Source organism: Macrobrachium nipponense, chromosome 11 (assembly GCF_015104395.2).
Source record: "Macrobrachium nipponense isolate FS-2020 chromosome 11, ASM1510439v2, whole genome shotgun sequence".
NCBI lineage: Eukaryota > Metazoa > Arthropoda > Malacostraca > Decapoda > Palaemonidae > Macrobrachium > Macrobrachium nipponense.
In genome coordinates this window covers 50,269,499-50,288,394 of record NC_061087.1, presented here as the reverse complement: position 1 = coordinate 50,288,394, position 18,896 = coordinate 50,269,499, and the positions used below count along the sequence as shown (strand labels likewise).

The window sequence follows — 18,896 nt, the reverse complement described above, 5'->3', positions numbered from 1 at the left end:
GGTTCTTGAATAAGTCCAGCCTTACTCCTACCTGAGGAGTCTCACCGGTTCGCCGAGGGTCGGCTACCCCAGCTTCCTCTGAAGCCTCTTCCTCTGCCGGATGCTCTTCCGCCAGCTCTGCGGAAAGTTCCTCTGGCTCGACTAAATCTTGCAAACCTGTTGTACCCGTGAAATACCTCCTGGTTCTCATAGGAAGCATTAAGGGGGCCGGCCGGAACCTCTATATACGGAGGTATAGGGCGAAAAATGCAAAGTCATGAAAAAATTCATGGAGCTTCATATGGCAATTGAGAATACGTATACGAAATATTTCGTCAAAATTCCTCTTACTTTCGTAGTTACAGGGTAATTAGTTAACGTAACTCAATAAGCCTAAAACATTGATCCGTACAAGAAAATGCAATATTTCTTCTATTATCGTAAATTTTGATAATTATTGTCAAAGAAATTGGGAGAAATGGCATCTGTAGACATTCCCCGAGTCGAGAAGGAGACTTCAGGCTCAAGGTACCAAGTCCAGTCCTGAGTTAGTGCGATCACAGACGTCACGTAGTCTACACGTTCCATTTCACGTCTGACATCCGCCTGCTTTCACGTATGTTTATGTATGTTTCGGCAAGAATTTCATCATGCCAATGAGGAAAAGACAAGGGAAACATCTCGCTAACATACAGACGAAGAAAAATCGCTCAAGTATTATTACAGAATATCTTAATATATGCGTAGTTAGTGAAGAGAGAGGGGAGGGTTGCTTAGTAACGCCCCCGTCTTGCTTGACAGCACACGTCACACTGTGCCTAAGGCTACGATCTTTGAGCAAAGAGATCTTCATTTATGATAACAAATTTTTTGTTTTTTAATACCCAAAATGGAATATGAAATTCAAATTATAATAATCATGATTTATTAAATTGTCTTTGTAAAAAAAGTGTACGCCTTCGAGTTTCACCTCTTGACATTCTCTTGCCATTACTTTTGTTTATCTTTGTTTCGGGCAAGAATTTCATCATGCCAAAGAGGAAAATACAAGGAAAACATCTCGCTAACACACAGAAGAAAATTCGCTGTAATAAGCAGAGTTAGTGAAGGGGAGAGAGTGAGAGAGAATTGCGTAGGAAGGAGTGCCCCATCTTGCCTCAAGCAGTGCCCCAGGCTGCGATATATGAGCAAAGGGATCATCATTTATGATTAAATTATGATAAATAAAATAGTTTTGGTTTATTAATACACAAAAAACAAATATACATTCATAATAATCATTATTTATTAATATTGTCTTTATAGAAATACGAAGGAAAACTTTGAATGCCCGTATCTCAAAACTATACTTATTGACCTTCAAAATCTATCTTCTCACTTAGTTTTAAAGCTATAACATTGGAATTTGGTATATAACTCAGAAAGACATTATAGAACAATCAAATAGAGCCCTTTTTTCCAATTTTTGTTTCGTATTTTTTTTATAATTTTTTTTCTCCTGATTTATAGGGTTTATTTTTTGACCATATTGAAAAATTCATATCTAGCAAAAAAATGACTTTTAGAAAAAAAACTCTCCATTCGATTGGAGGTCTACATCAGGTCTATATATGGTAGTAATCCCAGGTCTTAATATTAAATATCAAGGGAGGAGATAGAATTTGAAAAATGGTTATTTTCGGGATAAATCGCCCTGGCGTCACAAAACCGAAGGTCAGAGGCAAAAATCATATGCGGTTTGGAGATGTCCCAAGTCACCTTATTAAGTGGTATGAATATCAAAGTCCTGTCCTTAAAAAAGGGCATTGGCCGGCCGGCCCCCTTAAAGGCCGGGAAAGAGGTAAAAGTGGCCGAGCTTTGGGGCTGCTGAGAGGGTTAGCTCTGCAGCAGCACGAACTGTTGTTGAGGCTGAGCCTTTGAGGTGGATGGTTGGTTCAGCTGGCCTACTGGAACAGCCTGGACCATTGTTTGAGGTTGGGTAGTCTGGAAGGACTGAAACCTTCTTGCTTTCTTCTTACCCCTGGGCTGTGCTCCAGAGGATTCAAATCTCCTCTTGGGGATCAGGCCCCAGTGAACTCGCAAGCTCTGGTTGACCCTAGCTGCTTCACCCAGAACTTTGTTCACTACGGTCTCGGGGAACAGGTTCGCACCCCAGATCAAAGCTTGATGAGCCTATTTGGTTCATGGGGAACGGAAGCATCGGCCAAAACGTGCTTCCTGCAGTTCGTCCTGGCTACTGAGAAGTCATACACATCACACTGTAAGGTGTGAAGCAATGACTTCGTCAGGATCTTGAACAATGGTTCGTCCGTGTAGACCAGGGTCGTCATTTCCGCTATAGTGGCGGAATTGATAGACCTACACAAGAGACTTCTGGCTACATACTCCGCCTTTACCAGTGCCTCTGGGAGTCTGGGTAAGCGCTCGCTTAAGAGTGTCGTAGCACAATCTTGGCTCAATTTGCCTACCGAGAATGTTGCCGGGGCATCTACCCAGCACTCCATACCTCCCGGGAAGAGCACGGATGGTAAATCCGTCTCTCTGATCTGAGGCAAGGGTTTGTCCTTTGCTGCTGCCTGAAGTGTAAGCTCTACCACCTTAGAGGTAGTACACGGAATGGGAGTGACATCTGGCACTACAAACATGGTGAAGGGACTTTTGTGGCGTGTCAGCTTTGTGTTAGTGCACTCCCAATCAGTTAGGGTTCGAACCCAGGCTGATTGAGCTTGGTCTCTGGGGAAGATGACCGTTTCTTTAGGTACTTAGTCTTCCCTGATCAATGCCTCCTCTGTCAGGCGCGCATAACCTGAAAAAGGAAATTGGAGACCCGGCGGGAAGAACTCAAAATCTTCTACTGGCCGGGTTCCACACTCCTCTATCGTCGGCATGCCCTCTGAGAAGGGGGCATGTGCTGCTAACCTCCAAGGGTTATTGTTCTTGAAGGGTGGCAATTTAGAAGCGTCCGGTACTGCCCGGGGTTGCTGTGGTTGTCCGGACTGAAGGACTTCCTGCATCAAGGTCTCTTGATTCTTCAGTCTTTCTGCCAAAGACTGAATAGACTGACCTGATGTCTCCAGGCTCGAGACCAGCTGAGCTGAGATCTCTTGGAACTTGGATTGAACCAAGTTTCCTATCTCTTGCATCAGCATCCTGGAAAAGGCTGTTTAGTCAAATCCAGGGTCCTGGGATCTGGGTTTAGACGCTTTTGCCCTCGATCCCTGCCTAGTTGTAGCAGCTTTTGTCGTGTCCATCATCAGTTGGGGGCTGATGACAGACCAGAACGGCTTTCCCTAAAGGGGCTTCGGTTTGGAAGGCTTAGGGAGGGACTTGGTAATAGACCTATGGGCGTCTATTTTAGCCTTTACTTTAGGGATTACCGACCCCGACTTGTCCCTAGAAGTCGTAGGTCTCTTGGTAAACCCCTGAAATGAAGAAGAAGAGGAATGAGACGGGCTAAAGGACAGTACTTTAGCCCGTGTAGCAACTGTCGATTATCATTGGCTCGCGGTCCAGATTGATCGCTGCGACCTCTCCGACGACTTCATCCCCTAAATCCTCCAGGTCTTCCGCCAGCCCGGCCTGTGTTTCCTCGCGGATCTTGGCGATGATCGGGGCCACCAAGTCCGCCGCTACCTCTGCCGACATCTTCTTATTGGGGTAGATGAGGGAGCACATTTCCTCAGCCAGCATGTAGGGCTGTTTGGCCTTGACGTTTCAGCCAAATCCTCCCACCCAGATCTTGAGGGTGGAGAGGGCCGAGTCCTTGATGGCATGGGGGTTCGTCTGGGTAGTGAGGTCTAGCACCAAATTGTAGCAGACTCCGCACCCATCTGGGTGCGAGACCAACAAGCCGTCCACTTGTACCGCACAACCAGCATGAGTGCGGCACACTTCATGCCCGCACGGCTGCTGCAGGATTGCAGTACATGCTGTCTCCTGACAGCGTACTAACTGTAAGTTAAATGATACATGAGTATCATTATATGGACCCGCCGGAGATGTATCCGGCGGAGCATGCACTTAGTTATAATTGATGCAAGAGCATCGCAATATATAGACCCGCCGGAGATGACTCCGGCGGAACATGCCATCCTACATTATAGTCGCCATAATAAATTCAGGCGGCATGCATAAAAAAGGCATTCATATTCATCCTCTCCCGCCAGCTTTCCGGCCCCGTTATGCATTCTCCTCATAGTCTTTTATATAAAATTTAGGCTTGGTACCAACAGAACAGGGAAAGGTTAAACCTGGCCTGAATCCATCGGCACCGGAGAGGCTCTCTTAGTAAACTAGGATCGCCTCTCTTAGCTCATGTCTGCCTCCACCGGAGTGGGGCACAGGGGTACAATGGTAAAATGGGGGAGAAGCTAGGGAAGGGAAATCAAAGTACTTTTGGTCCTAGGATACCCGCCGGGGTAGAAATGCCCGGCGTAGTAAATGAATCTAAAGCATATATCATAACTTGAAACTTAGATAAATTACTGTGCCGGGGCACTGTATTCTATGCTTGTTCCAGGCCCAGTTCCCATTCAATACTATCTCTCTCTGTCCCCGGGTCCGGCTAAGGGATCGAAACAGGGAAAATAGGTAAAACCTAGGCCTGAATCTGATCGTATGAGGGATCGTGCTTGTTATATGCATAACCGAACAAGCTCTAGCCGGATCCCGGACCCGCCGGGGCGGAAGGATAGATGCTGGATAGGGGACTGGGGATAGGAACGGCGAGGTGAGGTAGTACGTGGTGTATACCGTCCTGACGAGCCGGGTGGTCTACTAGGGCTCGTCTGGGTGGCCACCCCCATACCACCCCCACTACGTAAGGTGAGGAGTACTACTCCTCCGACTGTACCCCCTACCCTCCCCCCGCGAAAGGGGATGGGGCTCGGATGGCTACCTGAGGTAGCGACTGGCGAGCTGTGACACCCCACCAAGGTGGGATGGGGGGAGGGAGGTCGTCTAGAGGGGTGGCTCACTCGCGATCAGTTGGTCACTCCAACCGGCCAGGTGGGACACCTCCCGGTAAGATGTGGATCCAACCGATCACAGGGATGGCTGGCCTATAGGCCGACTGTCCACTGAGTACAATACAACAATACGATATACCATATGATAATAAACACAATATAATAGCCCTGGCATGAGAGGGGATAAAGGAGAATGAGGAGAAGGAGGGGGATAGGTCGTGGTATTAACTGTCCTAATGAGCAGACTATCCTTAACCTTCGCATAATAGGAATCGATCTGGTCATTCATGGTCGGACCAGGGAGGCTCAGAGCAACTAGTCTAACCTTCCAAAAACGTAAATTCAATCACGATCTGGACTGGTAGGCCAGGGTGGCTCAAGGGACAGAAACGAAGGCCCATGAGGGCCATGCAGCCCTCCATCAATGAATATTCGGCCTGGTCAGGTGAAGGAGGTATCCTCCTCATAGAAGACCAAGGGAAAAGGGATAAGGCTAAGTTCCCCATCCAACGAATCGGAGGGGAACAGCCTATACGGGTAGGATAAAGGAATTCCACCCTAGCCTACTTCCCAAACCAATGAGGTCAGGGCGAGTAGGCTAGTAAAACCCTCACGCCAGGATACATATCATAACACGTCAGGATATCTATAATAAATTTGTAAATTCTTGAGTAAATGCTAAAATCAATATCAACGCGCTACAATTAGTATGGATGACTAATTGAAAGTCGTCAAGAATAAAAGTTACTGGTAGTGATGCATGTAATGGCTGTGTAAGGACAACACTTATTCACAATTTTCTCTGTATGTAGTTCACCATTCGCGTTGTTCTTACTTCCCTCCGCGAGAGTGTTCAGCGGGCTTTCCGCCAATGTATATATCTTGTATAATCATATTTTGTGTACTTTTATATTTTGTATTATATGTCTCTCAAGAAACACAAATCGGATCTCGCCGACCCACTTTTATTCTCTCGCGGGTCGGTAACCACATTTCCGTCTGCATGCTGTATATTTGAATTTCCCTTACCTGTAATAAAGTCAGTACACTTCTACCTGCCTCTTTGTCCACTCCTCACAACTGGTGACCTCCCGGTTTGGACGGTGACCCAAGCAGTTTTGGCTCAGCCATTAAGGGAGTAACTACCACCGCTCACCTTCAGAGATCTTTAACGGACTCACACGGCGCCTCAGTATAGATCTCTGAAAGCTCCTACCATGGAATAACCAACGCCTCTAACGGACTAAATACGGCATACCTTCCCAAGGTGTGTTCAGGCGTTTCCTCAAACGGTTTGGCCCGCCATTCACGACTCTGTCGACCGTTTTCTGTGAGAAAGGACAATGGGTGCAGACAGTACTGCGCGAGAAACCCAGGCCTCCCCTGCCCCAGCGACGGCCTCGGACACAGCTGCCGCTCAAGCTGTCAAATTACCCCCCTTCACAGCAGCGGACCCGACCGCCTGGTTCTTCCGAGCTGAAGGGCAATTCCGGATCGCAGGGCTCACGAACGAAGTACTGCAGGCTGACCTTGTCGCAGCGGCTCTCCCGACAGAGGTGTTCGACCGAATATCTCCCTGGCTGACCGGTCGAACACGAACCGAACCTGTCACACTGTACGAGATAAAATCAAGGCTCGTGACAGCCTATTCCATGCCCATCGCTGAAAAGGCCGCCCGCGCCTTCGACCTAGTTACGAACCCCATGCGCGGCTCCGACCCACAGGATGCCTGGGACACGGTGATGGGCCTCGTCCGTTTGCCCAAAGTAGGTCCCGACGGGAAAAAGAAAGAAATCTGCCTGAGCCGCGAAATATTCCTGCGGCAACTCGAGCCAGACGCCCGAAAACAGCTGACCGACGCGTACACCCTACAGGACGACGAACTACTGGAGAAGGCAAAGAAACTGACGTTGTCGAACAATGCCGCGAAGCTCGCCGCTCCCCGATCCTCCGTGTGCCTAGCCGCAGAGAAGGGAGAAGAAGACGACGACGACCCAACGCAAGAGATCGGTGCCGTATCCCAGTGAAAGTCCTCCCACATGCAGCGCGGTGAAAACTCCTGGTGCGGCTACCACCGGAGGTTCAGGAGATTCTCCAAGAGGTGCAAAAGCCCTTGCACCTTCCAGCAGTCAAAAAACGGCGACGGCAGACAAAACCAAAGCCGCCCGTCGGAACCACACACCGTAGTGTTCTACGTCCGCGACGCGATGTCCGGCCGGAGGATGTTGGTGGACCCGGGGGCGATGCACTCGATATTCCCGCCGTCAGGAAAAGACCATAGCCGCGAGCCTGACAAAACAACTGCCCTCGTCGCCGCAAACGGGACCCCCATCCATTATTACGGCCTGAAGTCCCTCGAGATATCCATCTTGGGGCGAAACTATGTCTGGGAATTCACCATCGCGGACGTCAGGATCCCACTACTGGGGGAAGATTTCCTGGCGCAGAACGGCCTCCTGGTGGATGTGGGCCGCAAACACCTCCTCGACACGGGGACATGCCGTTCCCTACCACTAGCAGCGGGCCCGGGCACCCCCACAATTTGTACCATCGCCCCCCACAAGTATGGCAACCTCCTGCAGGAATTCCCTGAAGTCTTCAAACCGGAACTTCATCAGGCGGCAGGGACGCCGGCCAAGCACGGAATATTCCACCACATCACCACCACAGGCCCCCCGACACACGCGAAGTTCCGACGACTCCCTCCTGGCCGCCTCCAGGTGTTCTCGGAAATAGAACGAATGGGCATCTGCAAGAAAGTGTCAAGCCCTTGGGCGTCGCCCCTGCACATGGTACGGAAACCTGACGGCACCTGGAGGCCCTGCGGAGACACAGGAGACTCAACCTTGCTACAATCCCCGACCAATACCCCTTGCCAAACATGCAGGATTTGACCGGGGCCCTCCATGGGTCGAAAGTCTTCACAAAAATGGACCTCTTAAAATCCTATTTTCAGGTTCCAGTGCACCCCAAGGATGTCCCCAAGACCGGTATCATCACGCCTTTTGGCTCCTACGTCTTCCATTACTCCACCTTCGGCCTGAGAAACGCAGGGGCCACCTTCCAGCGTCTGATGGACAGCATCCTTGCGGACCTGCCCTTCTGCGTCTGCTATGTCGACGATATCTTAATTTTTTCCAGGTCCCCGGAGGAGCACCTACACCATGTCCGGGCGGTCCTGAAGCGCCTGCAGGAAAACGGGCTGGTTGTCTGCTTCGACAAATGCACCTTCTGCGCTGAGAGGGTGGACTTCCTCGGCCACGAGATCTCCGCGGCAGGCGTGCGCCCCATGGCCTCGTAGGTAGGCGCAGTGCAGAAGTTCCCAACCCCAACCACGATCAAGTCCCTGCAGGAGTTCATCGGGATGGTCAACTACTACTGCCGGTTCATCCCCAACGCCACCCGCACTATGTCCCCTCTAACACAGGTCCTGAAGGGGAAACCAAAGACCCTGACGTGGGAAGCTGAACAAGAGAAGGCTTTCAACGAGACGAAGAGGGCCCTCGCCAGAGCCGCGACATTATGCCACCAAGACCCTACTGCACCCTTACGCCTAACCACGGACGCCAGCAACGTCGCCTGTGGGGCTGTCCTCGAGCAGATGGTCCAGGGCGGGCTCCAGCCACTCGCCTTCTACAGTAAAAAACTGTCAGCCGCCGAGACGAGATACAGCACGTTCGACTGCGAGCTCCTGGCGGTGTACCAAGCAGTGCGCCACTTCCGCTACCTCCTCGAGGGCGCCCCTTTCACGATCAGGACAGACCACCACCAAGGCGGGCGACGCTTGGTCAGCAAGACAGCAGACAGCAGAGGCACCTGGCAGCCATCACAGAGTTCGGTTGCACCATCCAGTACGTACCTGGCGAGAAGAACCCCGTGACAGACGCTCTTTCGAGGATAGAAATCAACGCTGTGCATCTCGGGATCGACTACGAAGACCTCACCCGAGAACAGGCCGAACCAGTAAGACCGCCGCATACCGCACAGCTATCACCGCCCTCAAGTGGAAAGACGTGCCCTTTGGACACGTGGGCACGACGTCTCTGTGACATCAGCACGGGCCGCCCACGCCCGCTGAATCCCAGCCTCCCGAAGAAGGCAAAAGCCGTATTCGACGTCATACATGGACTCTCGCACCCCTCAGGCCGGACGACGATGCGCCTCCTGACGGAGAAGTTCGTCTGGCATGGAATTCGGAAGGACTCCCTCGAGTGGGCCAGGATCTGCGTGCCTTGCCAAACTAGCAAAATCAGTCGGCACACAGAATCAGGCGTGGGGGAATTCCCGCAGCCGAAACGAAGATTCAGCCACATCCACATAGACGTCGTGGGCTCCCTGCCCCCGTCGGAAGGCGCCAGATACCTCCTGACGATAATCGATCGCTCCATCAGATGGCCTGAGGCAACGCTGATGTCAGAGGCAACCACGAAAGCATGCGCCGAAGCCCTCCTCGCCAGCTGGATCAGTCGATTCGGAGTGCCAGACGAGATCACGACGGACCGCGGACCCGTTTTCCTGTCGGAGTTGTAGACCGCCCTGGCCCGCCTAATGGGGACATCGCTACACGCCACCACCGCCTAAACCCCCAGCAGGCTAACGGCATGGTGGAGGAGTCCACCGATCGCTCAAGGCTTCCCTAATGGTGCGCTGCACCAGCGAAAATTGGAAGAGCCAGCTACCATGGGTCCTCCTCGGTTTCAGGACCGCCCCGCGGGCGAACGGCGAGGCATCACCCGCGGAGAAGGTATACGGGGAACCATTAACAGTCCCTGGCGAGTTCTTCCTGACCAATGCTGACGACGCCGACATCTCCATCGCCAGGCTTCAGGAATCCGCCAGGAATTTTACGCCCTGCGTCAAAACCTTCTCCGACAGGACCAAACGCTTCCTCCCGAAGGCCCTATCATCGTGCAAACACGTCTTCATCAGGGACGATGCCCGCCGCCCGCTGCTAACGAGACCATACCGAGGCCCTTTCTGCGTCCTACGACGCACTGACAAGGCGTATCTCATATCCATCAATGGTTGCGAGGACTGGGTCACAATCGATCACCTGAAACCAGCCTTCATCATGGACGAAGAGCCCGCCGACGCGGATTCCATAGGGTGCCTCAATCTTCCTTGGAAATAAGCGGCTCCTTCGATCGCCAAACCTCACAGTCATAGCTGCGGCCGCCCTCAGAAGACGGTCGAACCCCCCGAGGATCACCCCAGAGGAGGCATCCCGTCCCCAGAAACTCCCGAGGATCTACCACAGCAACTGATATCGCGCACCTGAGGGCGCCTCCGCTGCCCAGCTCGCTTCCACGAGTAACAATCCGAAGTACAGGCGGCCCTCGGTTAGCGGCAGGGGTTCCGTTCCTGGCCACCGACGCCAAGCGATTTCGACGCTGAGCGATTTTAAAGCCTACGGCCGCCGCACACTTTCTTTCGAAACTCTAGACCAGTCAAAGGCGCTGTAATCCCACAACGGCGCAATAAGTAAAATTATATTTATGCAGTATAGTACTATAGAAATTACTGTATAGTACATGTGGGTGTCTAAAGTATGTAAAGATATAATAAAGTTTATACAGTGTACAGGTAGCTGTAGTGTTCAGGTTACGATCATTAGTCTTACGATAGTTCGATTTTATGAGAGATCAATTTACAATGGTCTAACTTTATCCATCTTCTAGTTACATAAGTTCAATAACAGCAAAGAGAATGATGAAAGTATGGTGTTAAACGTTATACTCGTTGCGTGAAACGTGTACAGCATGAAAAACCGAACGAGAAACTACTTTTTTTTTTTTCTTCTTTCTAAGTACAACCGAACTGGATAACATCTGTTTGGCTTGTATTTCGATCATCGTACTACAGTGCAACATTACCGTATTTGTTATAAATGGCGTTATATATAGAATAGAACTGAGATATCTTAATGTAATAACTTTATTCGCTATAGATCAGAGATCAATATAGATTAAAGATCAATCGGGAAATATACCGTTAAATTTAAACCTAGTTATAACTGAAGCTGAGAAAACTGTTCAAGCTACTAATGACTATTATCGTACATCAGCAACAAGGATTAAACTGCAGTAAACGTCTGCCATCACACACAACTGTAGATAAAATTGGGATAAAATCATTTTAATCAAAACTACTGTGCTTGAAAGAACACATTTTACTGTTGGTTTCACGCCGATATAAGATAAATAACGTAAAGTTCGTATTACGATGATATAAAGGATTACGTATTGCGAACGGAATCACGTAATTTTTTACGCAATAAACATGCCGCCAACGTAATCGTTACGAAAAAAAAATAGTAGTTCACATTCACAACGAGACATATTCAATAAATATTTCCCACCCTAAAACACGCTGTATATGGAAAAATAACTTTGTCTCATATAAGTCAAGTATATAGATATTCGTTTATGCTAACTAGAAGCAAGAGCATTCGCTCAGAATTGCGTTATGGTGAAACAGACTCGTATTCATCAGCTGATTTCAAACCACAACATTGGCCGCTCCGCGGAATACGGGCTTAAGTTTGCCGTAGTATTTTAAAATACAATAATATGAGAATACATACAATATTCTTGGATACAGTGAAATAATGTATAACTTTTAAAGGATTTATGGAAAAGATGCGTAATTAATAAAAGAACACAATGCATTTTTCGGACTGGCGGACAAGAACGAACATGAAAAACCATCCCCTTACAACGTGGAGCCTAGTTACAAAGGCTGCCTTAATTTGTATCTTATTTCTGTAAAAAAATGAAAATACCTTTAACGCCAATATATTTTCATACACATTTTAAACATAAAAGCATAAACATTTGAAAAATCGACACATCGATCGCTAAATTTGCACTTTTTTTTTTTAACTCGTTATTTTCGGAAGAGCGGTAGACGGCGGCATACAAGAACGAACTTGAAAAAAATATCGTAGTCGATAACTTGAAGGGGAGTTTCAAAAGCTGTCTTTTTATCATATTTCTGCACAGAAATAAAAATACCCTATTCGTAGTACATTTTCATACACATTTTAAACATAAAAGCATAAACATTTATAAAATCGACACATCGATCGCTAATTTGCACTTTTTTTAAATCGATATTTTCGGAAGAGCGGCAGGCGGCGGCTTACAAGAAAGAACATGAAAAAACACGTATTTGATAACGTGAAGGGCAATTTCAAAAGCTGCCTTTGTATCATATTTCTGTACAGAAATAAAAATGCCTTTCACGTAATACATTTTCATACACATTTTAAACAAAAGCATGAACATTTATGAATCGACACATCGTAGTCGATAACTTGAAGGGGAGTTTCAAAAGCTGCCTTTTTATCATATTTCTGCACAGAAATAAAAATACCCTATTCGTAGTACATTTTCATATACATTTTAAACATAAAAGCATAAACATTTATAAAATCGACACATCGATCGCTAATTTGCACTTTTTTTAAATCGATATTTTCGGAAGAGCGGCAGGCGGCGGCTTACAAGAAAGAACATGAAAAAACATCGTATTTGATAACGTGAAGGGCAGTTTCAAAAGCTGCCTTTGTATCATATTTCTGTACAGAAATAAAAATGCCTTTCACGTAATACATTTTCATACACATTTTAAACAAAAGCATGAACATTTATGAATCGACACATCCATAGCTAAATTTGCACTTATGTAACTCGATATTTTCGGCATAGAACAGCGTCAGAGGCATATATTTTACCCTAATACCTACGTAATAACTCTCCATAAAATTTGTTAATATAATTTGCATAACCTTTATGGTCTGAACGGCATTTCTACATATGTATGAACTCGTTAGACAACGGCGCTAGCGGCGCTGTTAACTGAAATTTGTGCCGTAAAGATACCTTTAAAATGCCTTATTTTCTTAATGAATATTTTTGACGACCGCCGTAAAACCGATTCGCCGTTGAGTGATTGCGCCGTTAACCGCGGGCCGCCTGTACAAAGAAATCAGCCAACAATTATGCCTAATCATTGTCTTTGGGGGGGGAGTATTTGTAAGGACAATGCTTATTCACAATTTTCTCTGTATGTAGTTCACCATTCGCGTTGTTCTTACTTCCCTCCATGTGAGCGTTCAGCGGGCTTTCCGCCAATGTATATATCTTGTATAATCATATTTTATGTACTTTTATATTTTGTATTATATGTCTCTCAAGAAATACAAATCGGGTCTCGCCGACCCACTTTTATTCTCTCGCGGGTCGGTAACCACATTTCCGTCTGCATGCTGTATATTTGAATTTCCCTTACCTGTAATAAAGTTAGTACACTTCTACCTGCCTCTTTATCCACTCCTCACAGCTGACTCGGGAGCGGCGCATGCGGGGCTCCCGTATATATACAAACGCCTAAACATACTTATTGATAATTGCAGTACTCAACTTAGATACAGAAGATTTCTGACGCTCAGACATCTTAATTAAGTCCAAAATAAGAGACTTCCAAAAAAACATGTGATTACACCCACTAGTGCTATTAAAAGGAATGTCGATTGAGGCGCTAGTTGTAGCAGTAGCGGGCAGTAGATGGCTTTGGTACGGCTCCTCTTTAGAAGGGGGAAATTGACAAAGGAAGAGACTAAATGGCAAGGGACCTCTGGTAGTGGTTTCACTCGCCCCAGTTTTATACCGACACCCTGTATAGGGGTGAGCGAACCAGGTTTATCCTGGTATAATTCATGTAGCTTTTTCTCTTGTATATTTAGCAATATTTATACCTTAGAAATGAGTGCTATAGGAACATTTCACGGAGCGACACAGGTTAGGCCCAGAAATAAAATTTTGTATGCATGTGACATAATTTGCTCCCTAATTTTATTTTAGATCTTAATGATAATCTATATTGTTTTACAGATAATAATGATGTCCAGGAAGACAGAAAACCTGAAGAGTTTAGCATGGACTTCCATCACTCATCTCCTGGTAGTAGGGTGGTAGTCAAGCAGAGTGGAACTGTCACTCTTTTACCCAGTAAGGTTAATGTGGTATCCTACAGTGGGTATCAGTCATGTGAAAATGTGAACACACGTACTAGCATAAATGAGAATTTATGTTCTTTTGAATCAGTTGGTCAATCATTACCTAGCGGTGATCCAGATTTTCAGTTGACACCAAAAGAGAATACTACAAGTTGTGTGACACTGCAATCAGTGGAAGGTGATACTGGACATCATTCTCACTTGCCGCCACAAATCAAGAGATCTAATTCATTGACACGTCTTTCAGAAGTTATAAATCAAATACATAACCTTTGTATGTTTCCAGCTCAGCCTATTCCTGCGAAGGAAGTAAGTATTGACAGTTCCTTCTTTCATGAATGAGAGGATTTATGTATTTTAGAATTCATATAATGTTTATAAAGTAAAACTATAGTCCAGTACCTGTGACCAAAGACAGGCCAGCAAATAATTTTTGCATAACTGATGTGTTCATTCACAGAAAAACCATTCTTGAAAATAAATTTATACTTAAGGAGCCGGTGACTGGATACAAATGTTTGTTACTCTTTTCCCCCTTTTATATGGGTAACTTTTGATGCAACCTGGTTTATTTATTAAAGCTTGATAACAAGGTTAGTTATGGTAATAGTGTATTTGAGTGAGAAATTGGTGATGCTGCCCAACCTCTAGGCTATAAACGTTCCCTTTCTCTAGGGCTGTAGAACCACCTCGATGTGCTGAAAAGACACTTGAACTCTTGGAATTTGTTCCCCTTGTAGCATTTTTTAGCTGTGGGTTGGCTCTTAAATACTACTTGGACTTAGTTTAAGTTCAAGGGACATACCAATTATTAATTAGTATTTCCCTTTGATGGTGTTAAATTTTTTAAGCAATTAGTGGGAAATGTATTGGAAGTATCTGCAATCTGATAATGCTGAGGCCTGAGAGATGCAGTGTTAGTATGACCTGTCATAATGATGCCTTGAGGGTGAACACCTTAAGGATCAGCCTGTCAATTCTAGTGGTGGGTTGATGTTTTGGGTAGGACCCAAGGCATTATAGCTTGTTTACCCACCGGCATAAGAAGAATGTGGATGATTGTATTCATGTAATAGTTAGACATCTAGAGTAATTTTATACCATTTCATCAGCAGAGAAATGATTTGCAAAAAATCGAATACCTTTTTAATACAGCCAACAACTGCTATTTGGAGTCTTGCGATTCGAGGACTCACCTATTCGCCGATTTCTCTATGGAGTATATAGTATCGATATTATTCAAAGAAAATGTGCCTATTTGCAGTATTTTTCACAAGAAATATTCACTAATTACTGTATTTTCATATTTGCATAAGTAAATGCTCTTTTTTGTGATAAAAATATTAAAATATGCAGGTATGTATAAACATTTTTAGAGGTTTTTTGTTTAAACTATTAAAATATGTATAGTTATACAGTGGGCCCCTGTATTTGTGGGGGATGTGTACCAGACACCCCCGCGAATAGCTAGAATCCACGAAGAGTACTTAGAACCCCTATAAAAATGCTTAAAACTGCCTATCTTCTGGTTCAATCTCGAAAAACACACTAAAAATGCTTTCACCTGGTTTTTTTATAAGTTTTATCACAAAAAATGCATTTAATCATGAAATTGATATGAAAATTCAGTAATCTGTGGATATTTCTCATAGAAAATTACCACAAATACGTAGAGAAATCTGCTAATCCAGAGTCTGCGAATAGCGGGGTCAACTGTAAGCGTTTTTAGAGGGGTTTTTAAGTATTTGTGGATTTTAGCCATAGGGGTGGGTTGTGGTACACATCCCTTGCAAATACTGGGGGGGGGGGGGGGCAACTGTACTTTCAAGTACTAGTTTCATTCGCCTCTTTATATTACTATTGGAAAGGTTTCTTAAAGAATTTAGTGTTTATATAAGTAACCAATTACAGTTGTGCCCCTGGTTATGAAATTAATCCGTTCCGAAGCGGCCTTCGTAACCTGATTTTTTCATATCTAGAACTACATTTTACATGTAAATTGCCTAATTCGTTCCAAGCCCTACAAAAACACAACAGTAAATTTTATAATAAAGCTAAATTGACCAATAAACAATGAAATACAACAATTTGGACCATTCAACACCTAACCTAACCATGACTGTACCTGTAAATAAAGTGCATTAGTGTACAGGGTACAAGAAATAGTACTGTATGTACATGTACGTACGTATGTAGTAAAATGTGGAACCTTACCTTTCGAGTGAGGCGATGTCTGAAAGTGGCGACAGAGGAGGAGGACAAATGGCAGAAAACATGAGCACTTAACTTAACGAAACATTAATGAAATGGCAGAAAACATTAACAATAAACTTTACAAAACACATTAACAAATGGCAGAAAACATTAACACTTCTTGATTATCTCCATCTTTGTCTCCATTGAAAGCATCCTCTTCTTTCCATGAACTTCAGCAACGTTCTAGGGACCCATGGCTAATAATGTAAGTAATTAAGTACACACACAACACGATAAAGTAACTTACAGTACAAAGAAAGCGAAATCACTAACGTGAATTTACGTTAACAAACGAAATCTGTGCGAACAAACGCATTCCAGGTGTTTACAATAACGCTGCCACAAGGAAATGGTCAAGGAACACCTTTACATAGAGGCATGATGGGACAGATGCTGACCAATAGGAGAGCAGGATCTTACGGCGGTGACTAGCATCGGTAACCAATGGGAGAGCGGGAGGATGGTGGCGAGTCTACTGAGTTGACGGCGTGAGAGTTTTAAAATTGTTCTCGGCGGCCCCAGCGAATCCCGGGCTTTACAGTACATACACCCTTCCGCAACCTGAATTATTTTCGTACACAGAAGCAAAAAAATCTTTGAATTTGCCTTCGTAACCTGTATTTCTGGGCTCAGTTCGTGTCGCTTCGTGAAATAATCCTTAAGTTCATTATTTCTAGGTAAATAATACTAACATTACCAGAGAAAAAATAAATTCAGGAGGATGTCAGAATAACTGACTCGCTCACCCTAAATAAAAGAGGGTGTCGGTATGGAGCTGGGGCGAGTGAGACCACTACCACGAACCTCTTGTCATTTAGAATTCTCCTTCATCTAAATCCCCCTCCTGAGAGAGCTGATACACAGTCGGAGTTAGCAACTACTACTACTACGCTACCCACCACGCCGACTGCAGTGCCCCTGGTGGTCATCCTTTTCGTTAGTGTTCTTGGGTACACACATGCTACTTTTGCTTTGTGCTTTTTTGTGTGATATTTTGGATTAACCATCATCATGGAATTAGCAGCTATTGCTGCAGCTAAGTTAAGTATCCCGAAAGGTTTTACACTAGTTTTTTTGTCAGCCAGGAACTATTTTCACAGTTTTTTAGGTCCGATAATAGTCACCTGGTCTGGCGCGTGGCTCGCCTTGCCGGCTCGCCTCGTGTTCAGTTAGATACTTCGGTCCCCCATACCATGGTATCTATCCAGTGTATATATTACCTTTATATGAGGGTTTGTCACGTGGTACACAAGTTCCCATACATCTTATTGCTTTACATCGTAGTATTCGGAAATCCGTTGCCTGTGCCCTAGATTAGCGTCATGCATGCATGTCCCTTGGTCTAGGTGTTAGGCGTGTGGGTGATTACTATTTATTGTGTCTTTCTCCAGTCCAGCCATCCTGGCCGTTGCCCTCCGTTTTACGTATCGGCTAAGGCCAGCTCATGGGCAGTTTGCTTGTTTTCCTTCGGGAAAACTAGCCTTCTTCTCCTGGACATCCCCTTTCTCTCCCACTCGTGATTTCCCTTTCTTTCTCTTTATTACGATGTATTTATTATTTTAGGGGTTGCATGTTTAGGGCGATCTGTTTGGCCTAGGCTAGTTTTGTTGCATTATCGCCTTGTGGTCCACTCGCGCTCGCGTGGTCAGCTCGACCTAGGCTATGTTTTGTTGCATCATCGCCTCATGGTCCACCTGAGCTCGCGTCGAGCCACTGATCGCCCTAATCCCAGTCCCCCTCCCCTTCCTCCCACGTGGAGGGGGGTCAGTCCTTGCTCGCTCACGGTCGCTATGGCGACCATCCGAGCACCACTCCCCTCCTCCTCCCTTTTAGGGGGGATACGGGAGTTATGGACTTTAGGGAGTACTGCTGGACCATCCATGTTCTCCGTTAGCTTCGGAACGGTTCCGGTGTGATCGGGTGGGGTTGGCCACCCCTTCTGCTCGCATCAGTCCTTCTCCGGCGTTCTCTTTGCTACGATTCCTCTTCGCCTCCCCCCCTCCTCCCCCCATCTTACCTCTATTATATATATAGCTGACTCCGCCAGCTATTTAGGGGGAAGGGGGATCGGTCGGTCCTACATGCTTTCCCCGTTGTGTATCAGTAGTCCCCTTCGTTTTCTGACAGAGCGCCCGCTTGCTATCCGAGCGCCCCGGTGGTTGACGGAGGGGTTCTACGGCAGAGCTCCACGCTCCAACCTATTAATTATTTTATAGTTTTAATTTATTTATGGGTAATCCTCTCTCGTTCTCCGGCGTGTCGTACTACTCCTGAAACTCAGTGTACTATAGGTGTATGAAAGGTATCTGGTTTGCCTAAATCCTCCTCTCTGGCATACACCGGAAGGATTTCAACCAGTTTACCGGGTCCCATGGACTCTTCCACACGGATTACAGGGGAGGATTATGCCCAAAAATTTATGCTACTCCGGTATACAGCGGAGCATCATAAGTGGTCCTGCTAGTGTATAACGATGATACTTATGTATCTATTCACTTACAGGCTACCAACTGTCAGGAGGCTGTGTGTAATGCCGTCCTCCAGGACCCCTGCGGACACGAGGTCTGCCGCACGCACGCTCCCTGGGCCGTCCGCCACAAGGACCTGATTGTGTGGCACCATGAAGCCTGCTCCATCTGCTACGAGCTGGTGGAACAGTTTTCGGACGGAGTAAG

At 46.2% G+C, this 18,896-nt stretch overlaps 1 protein-coding gene across 5 annotated transcripts in view; it reads left to right on the top strand.

Moving 5' to 3' along the window:
- Positions 1-18,896, top strand: part of LOC135205792 (inositol polyphosphate 5-phosphatase E-like) — a 633,907-nt gene that overhangs the window by 102,134 nt on the left and 512,877 nt on the right. For all 5 annotated transcript variants that reach the window (XM_064236969.1, XM_064236962.1, XM_064236954.1 and 2 more), the window contains exon 2: positions 13,841-14,274. In XM_064236969.1, coding sequence (XP_064093039.1) covers positions 13,841-14,274 — 434 coding nt within the window. The remainder of the gene's footprint in view (positions 1-13,840; positions 14,275-18,896) is intronic.